This window comes from Danio rerio, chromosome 13, assembly GCF_052040795.2.
Source record: "Danio rerio strain M-AB ecotype USA chromosome 13, GRCz13ab, whole genome shotgun sequence".
NCBI lineage: Eukaryota > Metazoa > Chordata > Actinopteri > Cypriniformes > Danionidae > Danio > Danio rerio.
In genome coordinates, this window is record NC_141033.1 from 12,192,403 (window position 1) to 12,209,343 (window position 16,941).

Below are 16,941 nucleotides of genomic sequence, written 5' to 3' on the forward strand. Positions count from 1 at the left end.
TAAGTTAGTGAGTGAGGGACTGATCGACCGACTAACCGATCCCCCACCTACACCCTTCCCTAAACCCAAGAGAGACAGTCCTCACTCCATCCTTCTTGATGACGTACTGGACCAGGTCCACTACATAATGGATGATTGTCTACACCTCTCCGTTCCCAAAACCCAACCATCACAGTAGCATAAACATTTCTTTATTGGCCAGTACAATGTCGACAACGTAGTGGACCTAGTCCAGTACATCATCGTGGTTACAAAGTGCAGCGAGCACATCTTGAAACCCAACCGATAGTGTTTTTTCAAAAGCACTGACTGACCAGCGCTTACCCACTTCCCTAAACTCAAACGACAGTGTTTTGAAAAGCAATCCAGAAAAAAACTCCCCTGATTTCTCCCTTGATCTGACGTTTTCAGATTTTATCATACTCTTAACCTGTTATTTACTTGTTTATTTCATTTTTTGACTTCTGTTTTTGTCCTACCCATTTTCTGGAACCATTCTTTGCCAGATTTAAACCTCATTGTTGCGGTCCACTCTCTTGACAACTCACTCAACTTCACTGCATCTCAAGTCCGCTGACGTACGCTTCAAGCCACTGGATAAACTGGCACCTCCGGAGGTAATCAGTCAGCTGTTAGAGCGAAAAGGAACGACTTCATACCTCCCCGTAGCATTTGTTTTTAAAGACGAAATGCCACAGGACAAACTAGTAACTAAACCTCCAGAGTTAATCAGTCAGCTGCTAGAACGAAAATGAATGGCGTTATACCATCTCATATCGTTTGTTTTAAAGACAGAAAAATGCCACTGGACAAACTGGTAATTAGTACCTCCATACAGAAATAATGGGTCAGCTGCTAGAGTGAAAAGGAACAGTGTCATACTACCCCATATCGTTCTTTTAAAGACTTCTGGCTACATAATTCGAGATCTCCAGAAATGTATATAGGGCTGCGTTTTTAAAATGAGCCTATGTTGCAACTCTGAGCGAGCAGTCTATTTCAAAATGTAGTTTAGTAAGTAGCGTGATTAATACATACACTCAAAAATTTATTTTGTTGCTTGTTCAAACAACTTAATTGTTTTATGTTCAATCCATTTAAATTTGTGAACACGATTAACTTAACTTAATCAATTTGTGTTAGGACAACATGAAGGAATCGTGTGGAACCCTGCACTTTTTACAGTGCAGTATGAATATGGGTTGTATGAATGAACCAGATATTAATGTTGTCATCATCACATGACCTACCAGCTCATTCTCATTCATAAATCCTCTCTCATGACTTCATGGGACAGTGACGCAACCATTGAAAGTGAAATAGGTCAGCCAGGTACTTCTCACCTAAAACAGTTTTAAAATAGGTCTTAATGAACAAATATTAGAGTTCGCATCACATAATTATTACGGAGTACTTTTTCAGCAGTCATTTACTCATTATGGAGACAGTTTTACCATTTGTTTTTTAGCATGGGGATTTAAAATAATCTATATCAATGCATAATAAGCCATGAACCAAACCGACCAGCACAGAAGTACAATACAAACAAAACTTTAACAGCCTATGAAAATCACACAGGACATTATCGTGCAGGACATTTATCTTTATAATTGATAATTCTAATGAGTTATACTTGCTCTAAAACTGTGTAACAAAATATTGGGTTCATTAATGTTTTCCAATGTCATAGCACTGTGTTTGTGTATAAGCCATGTGCACATCTAATGTTTCACATTTGCTATAAAATGTTCCATTGAGAGGAACCTTTTCTGCCCATGGAGGTTCAATATTACACCTTGATTATTCTTGTTGAGCTGCATTAGAACAGCCTCTTCAAAAAGCCCCTGTGGCGCCACTTCCATCTCCCTGCTGCCTTCCTGCCCCTGCAGAACTGTGGCTTGGGTAAATGGCACACATATGGCCCTCTCTCTGGGGATGGGGATTAAATGAGCACCCCCGTACTTCTTCAAATATATACATGCCGCTTTATAGACCCCTAACAGATCAGTGTTCTGATGGACAAATCGATAGAGATATTTATGAGCATTCTTAAAGTTAGATAGAGCGCAGTGAAGTGATGATTGTATATTGCATAGCTGCAGTCGTCTCAATAAATTCAGATTTTTATTGGCGAGGACCCTTAAACATATTGATCCCTGTGTGGGGGATTCTCTTTTTAAAAACAGCTATAGATATTTATACTTCGTGAACTGAGTTAAAGGTGCAGTAGGTGATTGTCTTCAGAAACATGTTTTGTTGTGCTGGTTGAAAGTCTCTTCACATTCCAATATTAAAGACTACAGTAAATTATCTAAATGTATTTATATGCATTTTTTTATATTCTGCATAAGGAATAAGATTAAAATTAATCATCCAAATTAAATTTGTCGGGTCGAAAATTCTCATAATTACTGATAGCGCAAGCTGTCTGTCAATAAATGTATATTTGTACATTTGCGCAGCCTTTCAAACAGATCTGCCGTTGCGTGTGTTCCTTTTACAGCATCAATAATGTAAATTTTTATTTATTTTAAAAGCAGAACAAAAGCAAATAGCGCTAATCCGCCTAGCCTGCTTTACTGAGCTGAGGTTGGTCTTATATTTACATTGTTTCATTTTTTTGAAGAATGACAACCTGTGATGCGCTCCCTATATTGTTTACCATGCTACTTTAAATATTCGGTTTGAAATAGCAGGTAAGTATGGCTTAGTAATAAGTGTAATTCCTGCACCCTGCTGGCCACCCACAGTAACGTTAGTTGTTAAGGACAATTCACTGAGAAAGAGATAATGAGACCAGCGATCCTTGCATGCATGAAATATTGCACATTATAACTTTTGCTTGCTACACAGCTGAAAATGTGCTAGATATAATACATTTTAATCAGAATTGTAGTATTATAAAGTACTACAACAGTGTCAAACATCATGATCAAGTGGATTGTCTACTGTCATCTTTAATGTGCATGTTCATTTCTGAAAGCGCGGCTTTGGACGGCAGGGGTGGGACTGTGTTTAAAAGATATTATGCTAACCAGTTAACATTTTGGCAGGTCACCTACTGCACCTTTAACATAGTTTAACCTGACGTGTAAAATAATACCCTGTTATATTGGATATTTATGTTTTTTATTGTAATATATACAATGAAAAGGTACTCATTTTACTTTATCAAGTTAGTTATAATCTGTAAAGTGACAGCGATTTGTTTTACAAATTGTAACTAGAGATGCATAAAGTTGAGAAGATACATTTTTAATTTATAAGCACAGAATATGCCGATATATTTATCTTCTGTTATAAACTGCATAATGCTGGGGCTAGAATTGTAGTTAAATTGGTTTTAGACTTTGGACATTTAGTAATAAATAAAACAAATAAATACAATTTCAATATTTAAGATGAGTGTTTTTTTTATTGCTATCTTTACTGTATAAGCTCTTCAGCATATTATTAAAGGGCACCTATGATGAAAATCAACTTTTGTAAGCTGTTTGGACAGAACTGTGTGTAGGTATAGTGTGTCCACAGTCGTTTTAGAGTGATATAAACCCAATAAGTTAACTTTTTAATTTCCTGATGTTAAAATAGGATCCAAATCCGAGTGATTTTGAGGCCCACCATAATGTGACATAGGAGTGCGGTTTTCCCCGCCCGCCGAATTGATTGACAGACACCATTTCTCTATAATAACATATACGCATATCCACAGAACAGTTTTATATGTTTAAAACGTTTGTAAAACTGCATGTTTGTAATAAAAAAGTAAAATCGATATGAAATTCTTAACCACTATAATCATCATGGCCGCATGGTGTCGGTAAACGCTAATATGTAGGTATTTGTTTGTACTGCAAACTGCATTTGTGAGTGACTCATCATTTCAGAAAGGCTTGAATAAACTCCACCACAAATACATCAAAAAACTAACTTGGTATTTTTGACTACTGAGCTGTATTTCAGCTTTATCCTGTTTGTCACTGACTGCCGTTTATCTGATGTAACGTATAAGAATCAGACACACACGTGGGAACGGTGGGTGGGGAGAAGCAAATCACTTGAATTTAAAGCCACAGGCTTTAAAAACTGCTACAGTTCTCAGAGAGCAAAATAGGCAAATTGTGGAGGCTATAATAAATAATCTGATGGGTATTTTAAACTAAAACTTTCCAGACACATTCTGGAGACACCAAAGGCTTATTTTAGATCTTGTAAAAGGGGTAAAATATGTGCCCTTTAATATCTATTTATCTTGCAAAATATTATACAGATCTAATTCAAGATCATTTGTAATGTTTGTTAAAAGAATAACCACAATCTATATAATTCCTTAGATTTGTTTAGCAAATTCTATAGATATCTGAAATAAAAACAAACAGTATTAATTATACTATATTCTTTAGAACCACATAATTATTACCTTGAACATATTTGATTATATATATTAAGGCAAATAAATTAACCTCAGCCTGTGGTGGCCCATGAAAGATGCACTATATAAGAGGGGCTGAAGTGAAGGGTTAACTGGCGACAGATGTCTCCGGCTCATCATCACGTTGCACACGGACTGTATATCTGTTGAACCCACCGACACTATATATTCTCCCCCCTATCACTGACATTCTCCTCTGCTCTCTGGAGTCTTCATCGTCCGTCTCTCTGACCCCCTATAAGGTAAAGCTCTGCACTCCCGGAAGACAGATACCGACTGCAATCTGAAATGGCTTTTAAACACAGACTCCACCCTGGATTTGTCTGGCTTGTAAATGTCTCTTTAGGCCTGATTTACAGAGGCAGGCCGTGTGCTGAAGCTGTCCCCTCTCTGAACCCTTCAGATGGATGTGGTCCCTTGACTAAAGTTGCCTTCGGTGAGCTCTATCCGTGATTTTAGGAGTGGAACATTTCATTGCTGTTAGATCGCTCTGTATCTCTGTTGCCTAGCAACTGTGGTCCATTGCAAAGATGCCTGGGATGGTCACTAGGTTTAATGAAACGGCGGATTAACAAGGGCTGAGGATGAAGACGCTGCTCTTCTCGGAAAATCTGCTAGATTCTTGCTGTAATGGATTTTGCAAATCAAATGAGGGATCCTTCATCTTTAACTAAAAACTACTGCCCTGCATTGTTTATCTGATTATGCTATTTTCAGTGGCACACAAAATGGCATTAAATGCAGAAACGTAATGTAATAACACCAGGAAGTGTAATTTAAGATAATGTGATAAGAGTGAGGATATCATCCACAAACATTTGGATGTCAAGATAGTGACTACATTTGCAAGCCCTATTGGTTTACAAGTGGAAAGTTAATAGGCCGTGATGAACTCGTTTCCTTCAGGCTAAGTTTCCTGAGTTTCCTCTCATTTTCAAATTCATTAATGGCTGAATTATGAATATTGAAATAGATTCACATAACAAACACTCAACAGAAGAAGCTCTTCTCTAAATGTTCTTATTGAAATTTTTGTTTAAGCTTTAATCATGATATGGTATGATCATAATGCATAATTAAAGGGGTGGTCCAGAGTGTATTTGTAAGGCTTGGTTGTGTTTATAAGATGCAAAGCAATGTGTGCTCATGCTTTACTTGTAGAAAATCACTTAATTTTTTCATATACAGATGAAGTCAGAATTATTAGCCCCCCTGTTTATTTGCCCCCACACTGTTTTTTGCACCACTTATTTCATTCATTTTCTTTTTGGCTTAGTCACTTTATTAACCTGGTATCGCCACAGCGGAATGAACCGCCAACTTATCCAGTATTTGTTTTTTTATGCAGTGGATGCCCTTCCAGCTGCGACCCATTTCTGGGAAACATCCACACGCACTCATTCACACACATACACTACGGACAATTTAGCCTACCCAATTCACCTGTACCCCATGACTTTGGACTGTGGTGGAAACCGGAGCACCTAGAAAAAACCCACGTGAACGCGGGGAGAACATGCAAACTCCACACAGAAATGCCAACTGACCCAGCCGAGGCTCAAACCAGCAACCTTCTTGCTGAGGCGACAGCCCTAACTACTGCGCCACCGTGTCACCCTAAACTTATTTGTTACTAGTTATTAAACATCAATTGAGAAATGAACATCATCTAAGATTAATAAATGTGTTTCAAGATTTTTCATCAGTTTAGCTGAAATAACTAATGGTAAGAAATAAACAATATAAAGAAGACTATAAAGAAGACAATGTCTTTTGCATGTTGTAAACCAGATTAACGTGTGAAAATACTTTCCGTGTTTAAAATGGCCTTTAAAAAATTAATTAATGTTATGATACATTATATTCAGTAGGGGAGAGCGAAAGTTACAGGGGACAAGACAAAGCAATTTTCTCTGAGCCCTGACATCATTTGCTTTCCGGACTATAACAGCACATTCAGCATACCCTTGATGAAGCTGCCAAATATCAGCTGATTTCGGGACCGTGTCTGACAGTCAGCTCCAAATTTAAGTTATTATAAGCTAAAAGTAAATTATTGTAGTATTTTTTGTCACACTAAGGATTAATCTACATTTTTTTAGTGTAATAACACATCCTTTAAGTTTGCAATGTTAGAGTTTTCAGTCAGGTTTAAATAGCAAGAGTTCCTGAGGGGACGAAAGTAAAACTTATTCCTGTCACACTGATAATAGCAATAGATATACCCACATTAGAGTTTGCAGTGTCTTAATTTAAATAATATAAATATAAAATGACTGCATATTGCCATTAATAATAAAAATTATTCAAAAATTGTAGAAAATGTTAACATTTTGCATCGTCAAGTTGCTTTTAAAACATTTGATGAAAGTAAAGTTTAAAATGAAAACGCAGTTTAATTTAATTTATTTATTTTTTTTAGCAAAAATAAAGGACAAAATATGTTTGCATTGAACAAGGTCATAGTCAGATCAAATTAAAATGTATAAGTTTAAGCCAGTAAAATCTTGCAAATACTGATGCTACTTTTGACCCACCCGTGTGTTACTTTCGCCTATGGGGTCAAAAGAAACAAAGTGCAACTTTTGTTTAGGATAACAAAAATGAACGATATAGTGGGGTTGTTCTACATTGATACAAAATAACACCTGATTTTGATAGACCACTGTTGTGAGTTAGTTACCACAGCAAAAATATATTTCTGCTAAAAACTAAAAATAGTTTTTATAAAATATGGTACTTTGTCCCAGCTCTCCCCTAGTTTCTTCACCCTTAGTCCTTGTACATTTCTGTGGTAAACCAGTTGTCAAAAGTTATTTATTTTTGTTTCTTAATTCTTACCTCACAGCACACTTTCACTGCTAAACACTGAAGAAGTCAATTGAAGTTCGTCTTTTAAGTGAACCGTAAAGCCCATTTAAACTTATTCCACCTCAGTCACTTTGACATTGATTGGTGCTGTCAGGGTTAAACCCTTTGTCGTCCTAACAACAATCAGAGCCTGATTAATATTAAATAATGGAGTCTTACTCGATTTCTGACCCCGTGAACAAGAAGTTTTGGCTATCTTTTTGCGCCAGATTGTTGTGCTGCTGATTTTGAATGAGGTCAGTGTGGCAGTTGATAGTCTAGCGCCGCCTGCTGTTTGCTCGCAGCAGCAGGTCTTTGTGTTTAACCTCCCTGCAGGAGAGATGCTGAGATTAAAATCCCTGATACACCACAGACCTTTGAGCTCACAGTCATGACAGGTGTGTCACAGTGTGCCATCAATACCCATATGGCAGAGCCACGTGAATATAAAACAAACACACACATGCATTAGCTTTTTTCCCCCTGTTATTGACTTCTATTGTAACTATCTGACTACTATTTTTTTATCTGACAAAAATATTTGCTGTATCCTATTCTTATATATGTATAGATTTAAATGTTAGATTTGTAAGTAGGTAAAAGTGGACTTTTTTAATGTGGGTCAATCATACAATGTAGACAGTTTAAAAAGCTGGCCTTCATCCTTCATGTTGTCCCAACACAAATCGATTAAGTAAACTTAATCATTTTTTCAAATATTCAATTTTGTGGTTTTGCAAATAAGAATTGTGTTGTTTCAACACAAATAATTTTTAAAAAGGAAGTTTGAACAAGCAGCAAAAGTAATTTTTTGAGAGTATAAGGAAGTAATTGTACTGTATCAATGCTTTTGATGCTGTTCTCTAGTGTGAAAGTGAAATGTTTATGCTCATGTCTACTCTTTCTTTGGTCAACTAGGTCATAGTCCAATCACCTGCTAGACCAATTACTATCTAGAATGAACAAAAATACCATTGTACCGCTATCTATAAACAGGTGTTTCTATCTTTATTGTTTAACGATAAGGATCCTTGCTTTTAAATATGATTTGAAAGAAATCTCTAGTGTCTTTGATAGAAGAACACAAATAAAAATTATCTTGAGAACTTTTAAACAAATTTTCTGTTAGAATATTTTTAATGAATATTTTAAAACTATGTCAGAAATCAGAAATTTCTGTAACAATTGAATATATTGGTTTACTGCTCAAGAAAATTTTTAATAAAAATAATATATTATTGTGTTAAAAATTGCTTCTTAATATATTAATAAAATCTTTTTAAGAATTTAATTAAAAGGAAAAAAGACTAAATGTTTTGCAATAATAATACAAAAGGTTATTTTATTGAACTAATACTCGTGGGTTAACTCGGTGGCTCAGTGGTTAACACCGTTGTCTCACAGCAAAAAGGTTGCTGGTTCGAGCCCTTGCTGGGTCAGTTGGCATTTCTGTGTGGAGCTTGCATGTTCTTCCCATGTTGGCGTGTCTTCCTGGTGCTCCGGTTTCCTCCACAGTCCAAAGTCATGTGCTATAGGTGAATTGAATAAACTAAATTGGCCGTGTATGTGTGTGAATGAGTGTGTATGGTTGTTTCCCAGTACTAGGTTGCGGCTGGCAGGGCATCTGCTGTATAAGTTGGTGGTTCATTCCACTGTGGTGACCCCTGAATAATAAAGGGCCCAGCCGATGGAAAATTAATAAATGAATGAAATAATTCTCAGATAGTTTTACGGCTGGTTAAAAAAAAAAATTGATTAAATGGATTTTTTGCTCATTTCCAGCTGTTGCTAAAATGTTTTGGCCTGCTTAAAACATTTGAACAGTACAGTATGTGTCTATTTTAAAATTATAGACATTCTAATAATTCTATTAAACTAACCTCTGTATCTCTTATATTTTTTATTCACGAGTTCACCTGCTCAATTAATTGCGTCAACCTGGTGAACGATTTTGTCTTTGCTGTCCTGAAACAGGGGCCCAAGCTTTCAAACCCCTAAGAGAGCTCGGACCTCCCGTCCTAGAAGGAGGCTCGAGGCTTGACTCCAGCTCTAAGTATGATATATATATATATATATATATATATATATATATATATTTTTTTTTTAAATAGATGAGGAGATGGGGAGGTGGAGGGATGCTGGAAGAAAAGATAACTTTAACAGTGCAAAGACTGCTACTTACTTTATATTCACACATGATAATTGACTGACCCACCTGACTAATCAGGCTCCTCCCAAACTTACATCAGGAACTTCATTAAACTAAAAACTTAAATATTTCAGACTCCTAGAACTAACATTGCTTATATCAAAATATTTAATACTAAACACACATTATCAATTTTTACAGCAGTTTAAAAAAAAAGTCAGTATATTTTAAAAGTTTTTTTCATTAGCATCTAAGGTTTCATAGAATCTTTAAAATCAATGGAAACTTTCCTTTTCCAGAAATTTTCATTACAGTGAATAAGTGCCTCTTTAGTTTATGAAAATGTTGAAAAAGTGAAAAAAATTTCACTAAAAAGTGAATTGGTTCTTCTATAGCACTGGTTTCCCATTTCATTCCTGGTGACCCAACACAATGGTTCTCAAACTATTCATCCCACGACCCCTAAAATATCAATGCTAGTGACTCGCTAGCCACAAATTCCTCTTAGGTGGTTAAAATATCCAAATGTTGCTCATACAACAATAGGGCTATATAAACACGAGCATATTGACAACACAAGAAAGTGCAACAGTCTAACAACCATATCATTTTTATAGTCATTTATCAATTTGTTTAATTGAATATTTACCTTAGCTAAAGAGACAGGTCACAATGTTTTCAGCACAAGTCTATTAGTTTAATTTTGGAGACCGCTTATCAGAGATCATCCACAATATTCAGTTGAGGCCTGTTTTTATTTTTAATGTATTTGATTGCCATCAAGGTGTCAGAAAGTTTAACCTGGCGTAATAAAATCAATCTGCTGCAGCTGACGATATTGCTGTGTTAATCTAACGTATACACCAAGCGGCAACCTCCCGCTCTCCCTCAGGAAGCCAATACGAAAGTAACTAAAACTGCAATTCATCCGAAATTCCGCTAGTCCTGGCCGCTCCTGGCTCCAAAACAGAGCAAATTTCAATTGAGCCCACTGTTAGAATGGCCAACTTTACAGCAGAAAAAAAGGTGTTTACAGCCTGGTACAAAAAAAGATTTTGGTTAATACAGCTAATATTACCCTTCATGACAACTGTGAGGGGGGTGAATTTTTTTATAACTCATCCGTTTCCTTTATATTAAGTTTGCATAATTAAGGGCGTGGCCCCTTGAGTGACAGCTAGGTCTCGTTGGTCGCCGTCACGTCACCTCAGCTGAATCCTGCAGATTAGCCACTGAACTCGGCATATTTATCGTATTTCTGTGTTGTTTTATGTGGCTTTACACAGTCAACTGCCTTTTGGACTTGTTTCCCACAATTATTAGATGGCATGGCATGCTGAGTGAACTAAATTGTGCTCACAAACCATTCATGTGGCCTCCGTTTCCCATGTGAGTAAAGTTATATACTTATATACCATCTCTATACATGTATTTGTTTTATATAAGATCATTTATCGTTTATATTTATATTTAGAGCTGTAATGCACTCCAGAATCTGACAAATTGATTAGCTGTAGGCTCTAGAACAGTCATCTGAAGCGTTGTCATACAGTATTATACTGGATTTTATCAATAGTCTTACATTAACTAACACAGACTATATCTGAAGTGTTTGGAAGTAATTCGCGTTTTCCTCCTGTTGAAAAACGTCATAAGAACAATTTTTAGTGGCTCAATGTATTACAGCAGTGTTTTTAAAAGTCTAAACACTTTATTGATATAGTGTACAACCAAGCACAAGTGGTCAGAATACAAACGAGTCACAGGTGATAAAGTATTAAGCGTTCTCCCAAAGTAAAGTGTGTCTGAGCCAGGTTCAAGCTAAATGCTAGCAGGTGTCTGTAGCTCCGCTCACTCTCCGCCTCTTTGCCCTTGTTTGGTATCCCGCCGTGGGTGTGATGACGCGTGACCAAAATGGCGACGGTTGGCCGCGCCTACTTGTGGCTTCTTTTGCGCTCTTCAGAAACCTATGGGTGATGTCACGGATACTACGTCCATATATTTTACAGTCTATGGTATACACACCAACCCTTTGAAAAAAAAATTAAAAACTGATGGCTTTTGATTTACATGTTGTTGTTTTTTCACTATAAAAACTATTATTTTTATCTTCTGTGGGTTATGGTTAAAATATTTCAATTTTAATAGCTTAATAAAACTGAACAGATTTTTTTTAAATCACCAAGCGACCCCCTGTCATAGTCCCACAACTCCCACTTTGGGATTCATTCATTCGTTCATTTTCTTTTTTTGGCTTAGTCCTTTTATTAATCCGGGGTCGCCACAGCGGAATGAACTGCCAACTTATACAGCAAGTTTTATGCAGCAGATGCCCTTAAAGCTGCAACCCATCTCTTGGAAAAATCTCCACACACACTCATACACTACGGACAATTTAGTCTACCCAATTCACCTGTACCACATATCTTTGGACTTTGGGGGAAACCGGAGCACCTGGAGGAAACCCACGCGAAGGCAGGGAGAACATGCAAACTCCACACAGAAACACCAACTGAGCTGAGGTTCGAACCAGCGACTCAGCAACCTTTTTGCTGTGAGGCGACAGCACTACCTAATGCGCCTCTGCCTCACCACTTTGGGAATCACTAATACACATTTACATTTTATATGCCTTCAGACTGCATGATTTTAGCCTCGATTTTGACTCGCCGGCAAGTTTTGAGAAATCGCAGACAAATGGCTGAAATCACAGACAAATGGTGCATGTTCACGCGAGTAACAATCACACAGTATGAACTATTAAAAATGTGATCTGAGAGAATCGCAGATGCGTCGCCGATGCCCATCAGTTATTTAGAATGCTAAATATCGGGAGCTGTCGGCGATTCAAAACATGTAGTGTGAAATGACTTCTGATTAAAAATAAGATCTGCGATCACCTACAGCCAATGAGAGAGCAGCATCCACTGGTGTGGGTATCTGCAGGCCAGTGGGTGGCTGGTGGAGAAGTTAAAAAGCGCTCATTTTCCGTTTATTTGCACCCAGAACTGGAGGAAAAACTAGTGTAAATTTGTCAGGAGCACCCGTGTCTGTTTAAAGTGTCATCTAAGCAATATCTCAACCGGGTAAAAAAAGAAAAACGTTGAGGAGAAATTGCTAATTCCCTTTAAAGCCAGGTGAGCAAATATGTGAATTTTCAACCCCATTAAAGGCTTCTTTCTCATTATCTAGTTAACAACACAAGATTTACTATTTGCTTTTGGTTGTGAGATGTAGTTTGGACATAGTTGTAGGCGAGTTTTCCTATTATAAAGTCATGGAGTGTAAAACACTATGTCGCCGATCCATCTTGCAGTTTAAACAAAGCAGCGATGGAACGCTACCCCAGATAGTCACGCAGTCGACACCGTAGAATTTTACAGTTCACTATCTGCGTTCTGCAGGCACGTGCACACATAGGGCTCAACCTGTGCAGTGCACATGCCCTTTTTAGTCTTGGATAGAAAGTGCCCTTCCAAAATGATCAAAAGTGCCCCCGCGACGCGACACACCTTTGATCCCGCCCTTCAGTAGGCACGCGACAACACCGCTCTTGAGTACGCGCGCGACAACACAGCTGATCAGTATGCGCGTGATAACACCGCTCTTCAGTACGCGCGCATCCACTCTGCAGATCTGCACCAATCCCCCCCCCTTCCCCTGTTACACTGTTACAAATATGTGTGTAACAGTTCTCTTTCATACATTACCATGACAGAGATACTAAGGGTTCTCTAAATGTAAATTATCAAAGTTCTCTTACATTTGCAAATTGGAGTAAACAAACCACGGTAAATGCAGATAGAACCTTCTCATTCTGAAAAGTCATTTTCCACTTGGAATTATAAGGTTCTATCTGGCAGATCATTCATTGAAGCATTACTTTTCAAGAAATACATAATATATAAGGTGGTGTTGAGCGAGGCAGTGGCGCAGTGGGTAGCATGTTCGCCTCACAGCAAGAAGGTCGCTGATTCGAACCTTGGCTCAGTTGGTGTTTCTGTGTGGAGTTTGCATGTTCTCCCTGCCTTCGTGTGGGTTTCCTCCGGGTGCTCGTTTCCCCCACAGTCCAAAGACATGTGGTACAGGTGAAATGGGTTGGCTAAATTGTCTGCAGTGTATGAGAGTGTGTGTGTGTGGATGTTTCCCAGAGATGGATTGTGGCTGGAAGGGCATCCGCTGCGTAAAATCTTGCTGGATAAGTTGGCGGTTCATTCTGCTGTGGCGACCCTGGATTAATGAAGGGACTAAGCCGACAAGAAAAATGAATAAGTTGATGTGTGAATGTGTGTGAATGATCAAGTGTTGATGCTTGAGAAAATAAAATGTTTGCTTTCTATAACATTTATTTCATGTTTTAGGATGAATATTTTTTTCTTGTTCAAATTAAGCATGCAAGGCTGTGCAATTTTTTTTAAGTGCAGGTGTTCATTATATCTAATTAATATGTTAATATTTATTACATTTTATGCTGTATATGAATTATTGAATTATATTTATCGAATTATATGCCCCATGAATTAAATTAAGTATTTGCCCTTCAAGGCTTAAAATTAAATTTGAAGACTTTAAAAGAAACAGACGATGACTAAATGAGTTTAATGAACCCTCAAAAGTGTTTCACTGACTATGTGAACAAATAAATACATTTGACACTGAAAATATAAATTTTTTAATAATCATTTCTTTTTCAACACTGTAAAATTTAATGTCGGTTTTAAAATTTAATGTTTAATATCTCAATGTCGGTGACACGGTGGCACAGTGGGTAGCACGATTGCCTCACAGTAAGAAGGTTGCTGGTTCGAGCCTTAGCTAGGTCAGTTGGCATTTCTGTGTGGAGTTTGCATGTTTTCCCTGTGTTCGCGTAGGTTTCCTTCGGGTGCTCCAGTGTCTTAAAATGTGAACAATTGGCCATAGTGTAAGTGTGTGATAGAGTGTGTTTGGGTGTTTCTCAGTGATAGGTTGCAGTTGGAAGGGCATCCGCTGCGTAAAACATATGCTGGATAAGTTTGCGGTTCATTCCGCTGTGGTGACCCCAGATTAATAAAGGGACTAAGACGAAGAAAAATGAATGAATGAATGAATCTCAATGTCAAGAAATGCTTTTAAACCATCACATTTACGCACATCTCAATTTTGTGTGGTGCGGCATTATTTAGCCGACTCTGATTTTGTGCAATTTTGTCTTTCTGGCGTTTCCCGCTGTCAATGGAACAGTCCGGCGAAATGACAAAGAAAGCTGATCCTGATTGGTCATCGTGCGTGCATTAAAATGCTGATTGGCTCACAGAAAAAAACCTTATAGAGCCAAGCCAGAGTTCGACTTTGTAGATAAAACCTTTTTGCTTTTTAAGTAAAAAGTCTTAAAATGTAAACAACTTCTAAAAAAACATCACATTATGTAAATAAGTCGTCATTTAATAAGAATGTCAATAACTCAATTTTGACAAAAATGTCCGATAGAACCTATTAATTCTAAGGTGACGCAGTGTGAAAACATCTGTGACACACACTATTACTTTGAAAATCATGCAGTCTGAGTTCGGCATTATTTACCACAACATATTTCAGATCATCTGCAGTTTAGCAGAGAAATCAAAGAACTGATCCACAGTTGTCAAAAAAACACAACTCAAAATGTGCAGGGAGGTGAATCGCCAGAACTGGACTTGGGATACACAGCAAAATATGCTGGGTTCCACAAAATTCCTTCATGTTGTCCCAACACAAATTAAATTAGTTAACCTAATTGTTTTTACAAATTTAAGTAGATTGAACATAAAACAAGAAAGTTTTCCCCTAAAAGACTGAAAAATTGTGTTGATTCTGCTTATTTAAATTAGATAAGCAGTATGAACACAAAGAAAAACTTATTTTTTGAGTGTACGCCATCTCTGTGAAAAATCATTAGTTTTTGTATAGATTTTATTTTTCAATGTTTATCTATCTTATCAGATTCCCTGAATCAGCTGTCCCATCTGCATTCCAGTGTAACCGGCCTGAACCGCCAGCCTCATGGCCACCAACAACACAGCTAGCATCGCTCAGGCTCGCAAACTGGTGGAGCAGCTCAAGATGGAGGCCAATATTGACAGAATAAAGGTCAGAAAGAGCATATAATTTCCTCCAAATCCTCATACTGACTAGAATTGAGGTAAATTTGGTTTTATATTCGCACATTCAGACTTTCTTGATATTGTTTCAGAAAAGTATTCAAATTATAAATAGGGAAATTATATTAGCAGCCAATGACCATCAAAGTTGTTAAATAGTGCTCATGTTATTTTAAAGTCATTGCATGCAATGTTCAAAAATGACTTCAAAAATAAATGAATGTTCGAATGTAGAACCAACTTTACCCCAATCTAACAAGAAATAAGCATTGTTTTTGTTTACTGTATGTGTTTATCAACCTCAGGTCTCCAAAGCAGCAGCAGATCTGACGTCGTACTGCGAAGCCCATGCCAAGGAGGACCCCCTGCTGTCGCCCGTGCCTGCATCCGAAAACCCCTTCAGGGAGAAGAAGTTCTTCTGTGCCATCCTGTAACCCGCGCTGCCAGCCATGGACTCACCTGCTCCCTCTGGGAAACACTCACGGACATAAAAACACGTTGATCTTTTACAAGGGCTGGAGAGATGAGCTGGAGAGAAGCCTTCAGTTCTCCACTCGAGCCACTGACTCCACCTAGTGGCCTTGAGATATAAAGATGGTTACGGGAGTCTGTCGAAATTCAGGAGGGAGCCACGAGTGACTGTCATTGTAGCAGATCAGCCAGGATGTGTTGTGAAAATTAATTCAAGTATTCAAAGGTTTCTGTGGTTCTGATGAGGTCTTCAGATGCTTTCTTTATTGATTTTTGCTTTTAAGTGGGCTGTGGTCGTTAATCTGATCACTGATCTTAGATCCCACGTGGATTATTACTAAAGTTGTTGTGCTATTTCTTTTTAAATCTTTTTTTCCAGATGAAATTGCTATATTGCCTACCATTTAGGTAGCTTTCTGTAGCCGTTTGTGGGTACAGCAATTGTTTGTTTGTTTTTTATTTAAAGAATGACAGTTTGGTGAAGTTTTCTAATGGATTCACGCTTGGACAAATATTCCTAAAATGAAATACCTTTAGACGCTGATGAAAATTATCTGTCTGTACAGCAAACAGATCTTTCTTTTATTGGTCTTAAGCATATAGTTCTCTTTTTACTCTTTGTACAAAAATGTTAGCAAGTTCAGCTGTGTTGTGCTCTATGTTTTCATTATTTGTGGTGATATCAATAATAACTGCATGAAGCCTGACAAAGTGCTGTCTTCTTTTTTTCTTCAAACAGTTACTAAGACAAGCTGTCCTGGCTGTAAACAGCAGCTTTTCCCTAATGTCTTCCACACCGGACACCAGCTTTAATACTAAATTATAGCACTGTTTTTTTTCGTAACCCTTTTATTATCAGTTTTAGTTTGTGAATCAGAATGAAACATTGTTTTTAAAGTAAATAACAAATATTATATTTTTAA

At 37.4% G+C, this 16,941-nt stretch overlaps 1 protein-coding gene across 13 annotated transcripts in view; it reads left to right on the top strand.

The window, feature by feature from the left end:
• gng2 (guanine nucleotide binding protein (G protein), gamma 2) overlaps window positions 1-16,729 on the top strand; it is a 35,670-nt gene extending 18,941 nt beyond the window's left edge. For 4 of the 13 annotated variants that reach the window (XM_087277900.1, XM_087277897.1, XM_087277899.1 and 1 more), the window contains 2 exons: window positions 15,424-15,536; window positions 15,853-16,729. In XM_087277900.1, coding sequence (XP_087134026.1) covers window positions 15,450-15,536; window positions 15,853-15,981 — 216 coding nt within the window. In that variant the 5' untranslated portion in view covers window positions 15,424-15,449 and the 3' untranslated portion in view covers window positions 15,982-16,729. 13 annotated transcript variants of the gene reach the window in all.
• Window positions 16,730-16,941: the final 212 nt, after the last annotated feature.